Source organism: Suncus etruscus, chromosome 5, assembly GCF_024139225.1.
Source record: "Suncus etruscus isolate mSunEtr1 chromosome 5, mSunEtr1.pri.cur, whole genome shotgun sequence".
Lineage (NCBI taxonomy): Eukaryota > Metazoa > Chordata > Mammalia > Eulipotyphla > Soricidae > Suncus > Suncus etruscus.
This window is the reverse complement of record NC_064852.1, coordinates 132,435,573-132,448,475: the sequence shown is the minus strand read 5'-3', so window position 1 is coordinate 132,448,475 and position 12,903 is coordinate 132,435,573. Positions and strand designations below refer to the sequence as shown.

General features: G+C 39.4%; 1 protein-coding gene and 1 non-coding gene across 2 annotated transcripts in view; one reads left to right on the top strand and one right to left on the bottom strand.

Annotated features, from left to right (window-relative positions):
* Positions 1-12,903, top strand: part of ITGAV (integrin subunit alpha V) — a 118,041-nt gene that overhangs the window by 91,420 nt on the left and 13,718 nt on the right. Inside the window, exons 18-22 of the mRNA XM_049773175.1 lie at positions 4,572-4,709; positions 6,322-6,389; positions 7,289-7,436; positions 7,946-8,038; positions 12,511-12,590. Of these exons, the coding sequence (XP_049629132.1) occupies positions 4,572-4,709; positions 6,322-6,389; positions 7,289-7,436; positions 7,946-8,038; positions 12,511-12,590 (527 nt within the window). The remainder of the gene's footprint in view (positions 1-4,571; positions 4,710-6,321; positions 6,390-7,288; positions 7,437-7,945; positions 8,039-12,510; positions 12,591-12,903) is intronic.
* LOC126010474 (U6 spliceosomal RNA) lies at positions 4,322-4,428 on the bottom strand. The gene has a single exon (XR_007496502.1). It is a non-coding gene; the product is annotated as a U6 spliceosomal RNA (small nuclear RNA).

The following is a 12,903-nucleotide window of genomic DNA, read 5'->3' as shown; positions in this document are numbered from 1 at the left end:
GGAAGCCCTGGGAAATTTAGGGAAGTGTCTTTTATAGGTTTAAAGAACCTAAGGAGGGTCGATATGGAAAGTTGGGCTTGTAGAATGCATCAATCTTTAGTCCAGGTTCAAACACAATGTCCAATCAGATGGTGAGCTTGTCCTTTTCCAAATAAGGCAAGAACAATGGGGACAGAGAGATAGCATGGAGACAGGGCATTTGCCTTGCATGCAGAAGGATGGTGGTTTGAATCCCAGCATCCCATATGGTCCCCTGAGCCTGCCAGGAGAGATTTCTGAGCATAAAGCCAGAAGTAACCCCTGAGCACTGCTGGGTGTGACCCAAAAACAAACAAACAAGCAAAAAGGTGGAGGCTCTCATAGAAGAGGAATGTACAGCTAAGAGTATATCCTTAAATGCTATTTAATTTTTTTTGTTTTTTGTTTGTTTGTTTTTGGGTCACACCCAGCAGTGGAGGTAGTTCTGGCTCTGCACTCAGAAATCGCTTCAGCCAGGCTTGGGGGACCATTTAGGATACTGAGAATTGAACCTGGGTCCATCCCAAGTCAGCAGCATGCAAGGCAAATGTCCTACTGTAATGCTATTTCTCCAGCCTAAATGCTATTTAATTTAAAAGAAAGATTAAGGAAAAACAAAGGTAGGAAACTGGGACCAGAGAGATAGTATATCAAGTAAGTACAGTAAGTCAGACCTTGCATGCAACTGACCCATGATTGAGACCCAGCTCCCTATATGCTGCCCCAAACCTGCCAGGAGTGATTCCTGAGAGCAGAATCAGGAATAAGCCCCAAGTATCACTGAGACCCCAAAACTTAAGAAAACAAATAAGGAAAAGAAAGGGGGGGCTAGGGAAATAGCACAGTGGTAGGGCGTTGGCCTTGTACACAGCCGACCCAGAACTGATTGGAGTTCGATTCCCAGCACCCCTTATAGTCCCTGAGCCTGCTAGGAGCAATTTCTGAGCACAGAGCCAGGAGTATAATCCTTAAGCACCACCGGGTGTGACCCGAAAAGAAAACAGACAAATAATGACAATAAGCATTACCCACTCTGTTTGTAATAGCAAAAACACATACCTCTGACAGAATAGATCAAACTGGATTTATTATAAACAAATAGATAAAATATTTAGTCAGCAATAAAATATATCCTCTGCTACATGCTACCTCATGGATGAATTTTCTATGCTCATTGAACAGAAAGCAAATCACAGAAAGAATTACCTTTTGGGCCTAGGGTTAAGCTACACCCAGCAGCACTCAGAGGTTATTCCTGGCTCTGTTCTCAGAAATCGCTCCTGTCCAGCTCGGGGACCATGTGGGATGCTGGGGAGCATACCTGGGTCTGTCTTGGGTCGGCTGTGTATAAGGCAAATTCACTACCGCTGTGCAATTGCTCCAGCCCCTATTTTATTTCTTTCTCTTTCCTTTGTTGCTGTTTCAGTTCTGGGGCTCACACACTTGGTTGCAGTATACTGATCATACCAGTAGAGCTGGCGATTGCATTTAGCAATGTGGAGTGATGGCAGGGGTTAAACTTGGGGCCTCATGCACACAAGGTGGGCATTCTCCCTCTAAGCTGCATGCAATGGCCCTATGTAATATTTTAAAATAGATGCAAAGGAAAGCAAACTGAAGACCATGCAATTTAGGGACAGATACATGAAGAGATCACTGGTGAGACTGGGAAGATAGTTCAGAGGGCTAGAGACATGCTTTGCATGTGGGAATCCTAGATGCATTTCATGGTCCCCTGAGTGTCACTGTGTCTCACAAACTAGCTCTTGGGGTCCGGTTTGAATTAGAGGGCTTCTTTTGAATCCTCTTGAGGAGAGTGGATGCATGGGTGGTGAAATATAAAAATATATGAGAGCACACACAAATGTGTGTGGAGAACAGCGTTCTAACTTTAATTTTTTCAGCTAGGAATTTTATAGGGACTGCTGGTCACAGGTATGAGAGGAATATTTACAATTACAAAGCAGAACTTAACAATAAAACAGTACATCAAGCTATGGGTGTAAGCAGTAAAGTTCTGAGTTACAAAGGAGAAGGTCAAGTTTTACATCTCAAAGCAGGTACTGGCAAACTATCCTAAGATGTAAAATAAGGGATTAGTGAGAAGTAAAAAAAAAAAAAAAAATCAAGGAATTCTTATCTTCACAGGGATAGGCTCTAGTCTTTTAGAGGTCAAAGTGAAAGAGAGCTAAATCCACAAAAGTGTAGTTCTCAATTTCTTGGAAAACTCAATAGCCCCAAATCTGCATTCTGGCCAAGCCCTTTCATCTCAGAAGCTGAAGCTACAAGGGCAATTTGAAGAGAGAAAGAAAAAAATATTGTCTTTGATTTGGTGCTAAAAATGATCAGATAAAGAGATTTTTAATTTTTTTAAAGAAATGCATCACATAGTTGATATAACTGTTTATAATACATTTGTTTTAAGATGATAAAAAGCAAAGTTATTTAAAAAATAGAAAAGAAAAAGAAAAACTAAAAAAGAAAGAGAAAGGGCCTGGAGAGATAGCACAGCAGTGTTTGCCTTGCAAGCAGCCGATCCAGGACCAAAGGTGGTTGGTTTGAATCCTGATGTACCATATGGTCCCCCGTGCCTGCCAGGATCTATTTCTGAGCAGACAGCCAGGAGTGACCCCTGAGCACTGCCGGGTGTGGCCCAAAAACAAAAAAAATAAAAAAGGAAGAGAAAGAAAAGAAGAAAAAGTTCAGTAACAAATATATTTGTGAAAATTATTGTATCACTAATGAACTCATTAAAGCAATAGCAGAAGGGTTAGTAAGCTCTTCTTTTTTTTTTTTTAACTCTATATTTTGCCTGTGAATATCAGCAGAAGGAAGAATTTATTTTAAGCCAAATAATCTGAAGGGAATATGTCAGTACCATAACACAAATCTCAGAAATATTTCCAGTGATCCACGCAGGGGTGAAATACTTCCACAGCAGGCCTTCTGGTTAAATATTTCTTTGTTTCTTTTTATCTTTCTCTTTTCTCTTTTACTTTCTTTCTTTCTTTCTTTCTTTCTTTCTTTCTTTCTTTCTTTCTTTCTTTCTTTCTTTCTTTCTTTCTTTCTTTCTTTCTTTCTTCCTTCCTTCCTTCCTTCCTTCCTTCCTTCCTTCCTTCCTTCCTTCCTTCCTTCCTTCCTTCCTTCCTTCCTTCCTTCCTTCCTTCCTTCCTTCCTTCCTCCTTCCTTCCTTCCTTCCTTCCTTCCTTCCTTCCTTCCTTCCTTCCCTCCTTCCTTCCTTCCTTCCTTCCTTCCTTCCTTCCTTCTTTCTTTCGTCTTTCTTTCTTTCGCTCTCTTTCTTTCTTTGTTTCTTTTCTTTTCTCTTCTTTTCTTTTCTTTTGCCACGCCCGGTGACACTCAGGGATTACTCCTGGCTATGTACTCAGAAATCGCCCCTGGCTTGAGCCACCATATGAGACACTGGGGATGGAACCAAGGTCTGTCCTAGGTTAGTGCATGCAAGGCAATGTCCTACTGCTTGTGCCACTGCTCCAGCCCCTGGTTAAATATTTCTTGGGAAGTGTTTGGAACAGCCTCCCATGGTAAGGGTTTAGCGAGCCTTCTGTCCATGGCCCCTCATAGACATGCAGAAATTTCTATTGAGCGTACATCTCTTTCCCTCTCATACTCTACCCTCCTAAATAAACTTAACAAAAGCATAAAAAAACTTAAAGCAAGCTAGGAAATCATTAAGTTAAAAGTTTGGAGAGGGCCAGAATGATAGATAGCACAGTGAGTAGGGCATTTGCCTTGTAAACAGCTGACCTGGGTTCCATTTCCAGTATCTGATATGGTTTCCAGAGCCTGACAGGAGTAATTTGTTTGTTTGTGCCACACCCAGTAGCACTCAGGGGTTACTCTTGCTTCTGTATTCAGAAATCACTCCTGGCAGGCTCAGGGGACCATATGAATGCTGGGGATTGAACCCAGGTCTGTCCCAGATTGGCTGCATATAAGGCAATTGCACTACTGCTATGCTATCACTCTGGCCTCTGGAATAATTTCTAACCCATAGCCAGAAGTAAGCCCTGAATAATGCTGAGTGTACCACCACCTCCCCACCAAAGAAAAACATTTGGAGAATGGTTGAGTTTGAGAAGGAAGACAAAGGAATATAATGAAATAAAGTGTAATATATTAAACAATTTAGGAATCTTTTGATAATCAGGTTTGGGTTTGAATGTTTATTTTTTAATATGCCTGATTTATTTTTGAGTGAATTGGGCATTGAATTATAAGTGAGGAGTTAGAGCTTTCCTCATTGGAAAACGATCATCTTTTTAGATCCTCTTCTTTTGTTTTTTTAAATATGGAACACTTCACGAATTTGCGTGTCATCCTTGCGCAGGGGCCATGCTAATCTTCTCTGTATCGTTCCAATTTTAGTATATGTGCCGCCAAAGCGAGCACTAGATCCTCTTCTTATATAAGTCTCATGGAATTTGGGTTGCACTGGGTTGGTGAATGAATACAGTTGACTTACTTTGGGATTTATCTATCTATTTTGATGACATAGGCTAATGCCTCGTTATTTGATGTTGTTTCATTTCTAGGATGAATCTGAATTTAGAGACAAACTCACTCCGATTACTATTTTTATGGAGTATCGATTGGATTACAGAACTTCTGCTGATGCAACTGGCTTGCAACCCATTCTTAATCAATTTACTCCTGCCAACATGAGCCGACAGGTATTTACTGTGTCAATTTATCACTAAATTTTAGCTTTTCATTTTTTTTAAAGGTCTTACATGCATTCTGAATTATTGTAATAATTGTTTTTGTGATGTGTGAGTTCATAGTTAAGAGAGTGAAACAGGATCTAAATATTCAAGTCAAAAATATTTAAAACTGAGAACGGGAGTAGTTGGATACTTGCCTTACACGTGGATGACCCAGGTTTCATCCTGAGTCATTCATTATGGACCACCAAATCCACCATGAGTGATTCCAAAGTGCAGAGCCAGAAGTAACCCCTGAGCATGGCCTACCCCTGAAGAAAATGTTAAATCACTTAGGACATAGTGACACAGTCATATTCATAGATATCAATGGTAAAATAAGTAAGACAACAAAGCACAATTTATCATCATAGTAGTTTAGTGTTTTACTAAACAAATCTATTAAATTAATATTAATATTAAATCTTGATTTAATTGATTTACATTTTTTTTTTTTTTTTTTGGTTTTTGGGTCACACCCGGCGGTGCTCAGGGGTTACTCCTGGCTGTCTGCTCAGAAATAGCTCCTGGCAGGCACGAGGGACCATATGGGACACCGGGATTCGAACCAACCACCTTTGGTCCTGGATCGGCTGCTTGCAAGGCAAACTCCGCTGTGCTATCTCTCCGGGCCCTAATTGATTTACATTTTAACTTTAAAAAATATGTATGGGGGCCGGAGAGATAGCACAGCGGCGTTTGCCTTGCAAGCAGCCAATCAGGACCTAAGGTGGTTGGTTCGAATCCCGGTGTCCCACATGGTCCCCCGTGCCTGCCAGGAGCTATTTCTGAGCAGACAGCCAGGAGTAATACCTGAGCATTGCTGGGTGTGGCCAAAAAAAAAAAAAAAAGATACAAAGCCGGCAATAAGCACAAGCACTGAAAGTTGCAATAACCCAAGCACTGAAAGTTGTAGCCCAAATGCCAAATCAAAACAAAAACTCATATTTTAGACCTAAAGTAAGAAAGATAGGTTTTTGTTCATTTTACCTGCCCTGGATGAGTTCACTTTAATATTTCTATGACTGTTCCCATCTCTTTCCAGGGGAACCCACTTATGCTATTTACTTCTTTTGTGTACTTTTTATCCCCCTTCATCTGCCTTTAGAATTGTTGTTATTTTTCTACAGTTATATTTCTCTAATTATGTGTAATTATTTTCAAATCGATGTTTTCATAATGTGCATAGAGGAGGAAATCCAAAGGGAGTTAATTTTCACTAAGATCACACAATTTAGCTCTGCAACAGAGTCAAGACTAAAACCTTAGTTCTTAACTGTTTCTCTTCTCCATCTTCAAAGCTTAATTTGCAATAGAACCAAAATTTTTCTCACTAACGTTATTATATCCTGTTTTTTCCTTCTTCTCCTTATTTGACCATTTTTAACACTGACTTTTTTTTCTAAAGCATTCAAGGTTATTTTGCTTTCAGCTATTTAAACAGGTTCATGAGTGTATGTAAATATAAGCCAACATGTGTGTGTCTGTTTGTGGTTTCACTTACCTATCCAGTAAGCATACATAGCGTATATGGTCAATATTGATATTTATTCATATAGAAAAATAAGATCTTCTTTTCTAGGCTCACATTCTTCTTGACTGTGGTGATGATAATGTCTGTAAGCCCAAACTAGAAGTTTCAGTAGATAGGTAAGTTGCTCTTTTCTCCCTTCATTCCTCCCCTGATAGATAAGTTTTGGTTCAAAAATTACCTAGAAGAAATTTAAGTGGAAGAACACATTTTCTTTTTTTTTTTTTCTTTTCTTTTTTTTTTGTTTTTGGGCCACACCCGGTAACGCTCAGGGGTTACTCCTGGCTATGCGCTCAGAAGTTGATCCTGGCTTGGGGGACCATATGGGGTGCCGGGGGATCGAACCGCGGTCCGTCCAAGGCTAGCGCAGGCAAGGCAGGCACCTTACCTTTAGTGCCACCACCCGGCCCGGAAGAACACATTTTCTATTGAAGGCTGTAGTAGTTTAATAACGTATCAAGTGTGTATTTGATGAAAATGTATTTAAATGTATTTAAATATAATATAAATAAATAAGTTAATGATTTAAATAAAAATAAAACATTTAAATTTTATTACATTGAAGGATGGTGCATGGTTTTCAATCGTAAAATAATGAGCTTTAGAAACATAATTTTTACTCTTGTTTTGGTTGACAGATTTATTTCCATTTGAAATTGAGTAGTTGTACACATTTAAGTCATTTTATCTTATGCAAATTGTGAAGAATAATAGAAGAATCTTGACAGCGCTAATCTCTGGGAAAATGGCTAAGACAGAGATGTCAGAATTATTTGATAGCTGGTATGGAGGATTAATGACATGCCAGTGCCATTAGTGTTTTCTTTCACTGAGTGAGTCTAGCATCAGCTTTGCAACCAGTTTGCTGTTCCCAGTTTCCTGTTGAGCTGTGAAGTCATCTTAGAAACCCCGACACTTGAATGTGCCCATTTATACTTTATTTCTTGAGTTTTTTGAACCATCTTGCTCTCCACACGCATGCTTTTTTCATTGTCTAGATTTGTATTCACTCTTGTAGTGATCAAAAGAAGATCTATATTGGGGACGACAACCCTTTGACATTGATTATTAAGGCTGAAAATCAAGGAGAAGGTGCCTATGAAGCTGAGCTCATCGTGTCCATCCCCCCACAGGCTGACTTCATTGGCGTTGTCCGCAACAGTGAAGTAAGCAAGCTGTCTCTTTAAAATTCAAGTGCACTCAGCAGTCTCATTCACTTTAATGAGCAGCTCCCCTTTTTAGTATTGTACTTGCGTAGTCCTTCTACCTAAGGCTAAATTGCTGCACAATAGAGTGCCTATCTCTCATGATTTCTTTTCAACCTAATGCTGTGCATAAAGCTTTCTCGGGACACTTAGACTTACTAGCATTATGCCTGAGTGGAGATCAAAGAGATAAAAATGTCTAAGCCTGTCCATCAGATAATCTGTGAGAGGTTATGTGGTTATGTATCATAGTCCTCTTGGGATCTCTCAGAAACCTTTTTGCCTTTACCTTTATCCTCAAGTAACAACTACCAACTATTCTGGCCTCTTTTTCACCGCGTTTGCTTGTATTGATGCTTCTTAAGAAACTTAGAATGCAATTATAAGATGGTATTTAGGAGGTTTTTATTTAATTGCTTCTGTTTTTATTTGATCATTCATTTTTCTTTCTTTTCCTCTGTCTATCAAAGGCTTTAGCAAGACTTTCCTGTGCGTTTAAGACTGAAAACCAAACCCGCCAGGTGGTATGTGACCTTGGAAATCCAATGAAGGCTGGAACTCAGGTAAGATATTTTAATTATTTGAGTTTTGTTTTTTTTTTTTTTTTTTTTTTTTTTGGTTTTTGGGTCACACACGGCACTGCTCAGGGGTTATTCCTGGCTCCATGCTCAGAAATTGCTCCTGGCAGGCACGAACTGATGACCTCCTGCATGAAAGGCAAACGCCTTACCTTCATGCTATCTCTCTGGCCCCAAGTTTTTTTTTTTTTTTTTTTTTAAAGAGAAAAGTCTGTGTAAGTTTGTCCATAGCCTATATTTCATTTAGAAAAGAGTCTTACGTTGATTTTTATATATCTATTTATTTATGTATTTTGGGGCCATATCTGACGGTGCTCAGGGTTTACTCCTAGTTATAGACTCAGGGGTCAACCCTGATGGGCACAGGGGACCATTTGGAATACAAGGGATTGAATTTGGATTGTCTGCATGCAAGTCAAGTGCCCTACTTGCTTGCTGTACAGCAGGGGTCTCAAACTCAATTTACCTGGGGCAGCAGGAGGCAAAGTCGGGGTGAGGCAGGGCTGCATAAGGGATTTCAATTACCAAATATTCGCAATAAAAATCGCATTAGTAAGAAAAAAATCGCAAAAAATCACATTAAACATTTGCATATCCCCAACGGAACTGCTTGGGGTATGCGAATGTTTAATGCGATTTTTTTCTTTTTTTTTTTTTTGGTTTTTGGGCCACACCCGTTTGACGCTCAGGGGTTACTCCTGGCTATGTGCTCAGAAATCGCCCCTGGCTTGGGGGGACCATATGGGACGCCGGGGGGATCGAACCGCGGTCCTTCCTTGGCTAGCGCTTGCAAGACAGACACCTTACCTCCAGCGCCACCTACCCGGCCCCGCGATTTTTTTCTTACTAATGCGATTTTTATTGCGATTATTCGGTAAGCGAATAATCGCGAATACTGCGATATTTGAAGGCCAGCCACGGGCCACAATATGTTGTACCGAGGGCCACAAAGGGCCCGCGGGCCACAAGTTTGAGACCCCTGCCATACAGGATTTTAGAGTATAATAGTTAGGAGACTTTCCTTTTGACTACGATACTAAAATACTAGATTGTGCTAATATATATTGAATATGTTGCTCTTCACATAGCATTCAATTTAGTTAATGGACAGGAACAAACTTTAAACTAAGAACTGGCACTGTAACTTTGATATGTTAAACTAGTGCTTTCATTACTCCTTAAAAGCTTTTCTGATAAATAACTAGACCTTCATTCTTAAATGAGATAGAATGAGCGGAGAGGCTAGAGACCTATATGGTCATAAGCGAAGGATTAAATTATGCTATCATTAGTTCACACTCCCCTTACATTATAGAAAAGGGACCCCCAGGTGCTTAATAAGTATACAATGGGTTGCTTTTTAAATCCTCTGAAAGGCAAATAAATCTACTTTTATTTACTGTAGAATACTTAGTATCAAGGAAGACATATCACTATAAGTTCTTTCCCCATGTAACTTGGTTTAAAGTCATATAATTTAATGATTTATGATAATATAAGGATAAATATGCTATATAATATTGAACAACATCTTTACTCTTACGTGTTATTTGGGAATACATTCTTGCAACTAGTAATAAATTGTAAAGCCCTAACACACAGCATAGTGAAGATAGAAGACAATATAATATTAGGTCTAGAGAAGGAACTCAAAATCCTAGATGCCTTATTTTACATGTGTGATCTCTGTTTTGATTCCTAGCACTATTTGGTCCCCAGCATTGCTGAGAGTGAACCCCTAAACATGACGAGCACCATTGGAAGTGGTCTAAAAAATATTCCCTGGGGCCAGAGAGATAGTGCATTGGTTTGCCTTGCATGCGGTTGACCCAGGATGGAACTAGGTTCAATTCCAGGCATCCATATGGTCCTGAGAGCCTGCGAAGAGTGATTTCTGAGCTTGGAACTAGGAGTAACCCCTGAGCACGGCTGTTAGGTGTGGCCCAAAAACAACAACAACAACAACAACAACAACAACAAATCCCTTGGGCTGGAGAGATAGCACAGCAGTAGGGCATTTGCCTTGCATGCAGCCAATCCAGGACGGATGATGGTTCAAATCCCAGCATCCCATATGCTCCCCCAAACATACCAAGAGCTACTTCTGAGCACAGAGCCAGAAGTAACCATAGCCGAGTGTGACCCAAAAACCAAAAAAAAAAAAAAACAAAAAAAAACACCCAAATCAAATAGTATTATAATCACAAAATTGTTAAAAGATTGGATTTTATTTGCTCTAATCACAAAAAAACAACTAAAAAATATGTGGTGGAGTAGAGGTGCTGTCACTAAGAATGACAGTCACATCATAATTTGTAAATTACCAGTGTGTAGAAAGATATCAGATCACCTTAAATATATGCAGTTTTAAACATCAAAGTTAAATATTTTACATAACTTCAATATATTTCTATTAAAAATAATTATTATTTCTAGATATTTGGTTTTCTATTTATTTATTTATTCATTTATTCATTTATTTATTTTTGCCATTGGCTTTGGGGCTATACCCAACAGTCCATAGGGTTTATACCTGGCTTTGTTGTCAGGGATCACTCAGGAGACTGAGATGCCAGAAATGAAACCTGGATCAGATGTGGACAAGAGTCCTACCTGCTGTATTCTGGCCTAATGTTTGTTTTCTTAAGATGGGAACTCAAAAAAAAAAAAAAAGAAAAAAAAAAAAAAGGATGGGAACTCAAAGACACAAATACCTGAATCATATCTTTTTAAATATTTAGTGCAAAATTTTTACTAACAAATGAATAGCCTTTTAGTTTCTCATATTTTCTCTGGTTTTCTCCTTCAAGTCCATTTAGTACAAATGATTTTAAATTATTTCCAGTGTCAGGTCTAGGTTTTAAAAGGCGGGAGTTTTGTTTTGTTTTGTTTTGTTTTGTTTTTGTTTGTTTGTTTTGAGGCCACACCCAGTATGCTCAGAAATTACTCCTGGCTTGGGGGACGAATATGGGACACCAGGGGGATCGAACCACGGTCCGTTCAGGGCTAGCGCACACAAGGCAGACGCCTTACCACTTGCACCACTGCTCCGACCCCAAATCGGGAGGTATTTTGACACTTCCCACCCCCAGAAGTGCCATTTAAGATGAGCTCTTCTGTGGGTGCTCTAAGACCCAGGGGTTGAAAAGGGTGCCTGAGGATGCAAAGGACCTACAGTTCCACACCCAGAAGTTTTCATGAAACTATGAAGGAGTTTCAGAGTTGTACCAGGTTATTTGGGGGTGGGAGGGAGCACGCCATGTAAGAGATTAGATTGAAGTCAGAAGCATGCAAGGCCGCAGGCCTTAAACCTTATACTAGCTCTAGTCCCTCATTTGTTTGCTTATTTTTGGAATGAGGACAATAACAAGCAGTGCTCAGGGGCTATTCCTGACTCTGTGCTCAGGATTAATCTCTAGTGGTGCTCTGGGTAGCATATGTAGCATCTGGGCTTGAAACAGATTCGGCTACATGCGATGCCTTATTTCCTATATTCCTTCTCCAGCTTGCACTGTTAGCGTCTTATCACAAAAGATTTACTCATGATTGCTCTATGTTCATTGAATCAGAAAATACTTCTTTAGGGCCCGGAGAGATAGCACAGCGGTGTTTGCCTTGCAAGAAGCCGATCTAGGACCTAAGGTGGTTGGTTCAAATCCTGGTGTCCCATATGGACCCCCGTGCCTGCCAGGAGCTATTTCTGAGCAGACAGCCAGGAGTAACTTAACCCTGAGCACCACCGGGTGTGGCCCAAAAACAAAAAAAAAAAAAAAAAAAAAGAAAATACTTCTTTAAAAAGTATTAGTTAATATCCTGGAAGGTAATTTAAAATAGCTATTACAAGGAAATATAATTATAATTAATAATTATTAGTGACTCTGGTATGGATTTGTCTAAGTATCTTAAATAAAGAGATTTGATAGAAATTTTGATTTTGGGGCCAGAGCAATAGCACAGTAGGTAGGGCATTTGCCTTGCATGTGACCAACCCAGGTTCAATTCCTGGCATCCCATATGGTCCCCAAAGCATGTCAGGAGTGATTATTTTGATTGCAGAGCCTCGAGTAACCCCTGAGTACTGCTGGGCATGACCCGAAAACCAAAAGAAAACAAAGAAAAAATAATTTGATTTATTTATCTTTGTTAGAGTACTACCCGTTTAATCTAACCTGTGAATAACTATATTTTTTTTTATCTTTTTTTAAAATTAACTTGATTGATTGATTGTTGAGCCACACCTGGCCCTACACTCAGAAATTATCCCTGGCAGACTGGGGGACTATATGGGATGCCAGGAATCAAACTAGATCCTCCTGGGTCAGTTGCATGAGAGGCAAATGCCCTACTGCTGTGCTCTCGCTTTGGCCCCTGACCATTCCTTCTTATTTGAACATTGGACTTGAAACTTCATTGATGAGATTTTGTTCTATTATGACTATGTTTTCTTCTTCCCTTAGCTCTCAGCTGGTCTTCGGTTCAGTGTCCATCAGCAATCAGAAATGGATATGTCTGTGAAATTTGATTTACAAATCCAAAGGTTTGGAAAGAATTTTACTGGAAACTTTTAAAATATTTTATATTATAAATTAATTATGCAATGTACTTTATACTTAGAAGAGACTACCAGTAGTTGTATCAGTAAATATCAGTAATTTATTTTATGATTCCAAAATATTTACACCTAAGAATTATTTTGTTGTCACTTTTAAGCTTATAAAACAGCTGAGGGGCCATAGCAATAGCACAGTGGGTGGGGCATTTTATTTGCATGTGACCAACCTGGGTTTGATTACTGGCATCCCATATGTCCCCCAAACTTACCAGGAGTGATTTCTTTTTTTGTTTTGTTT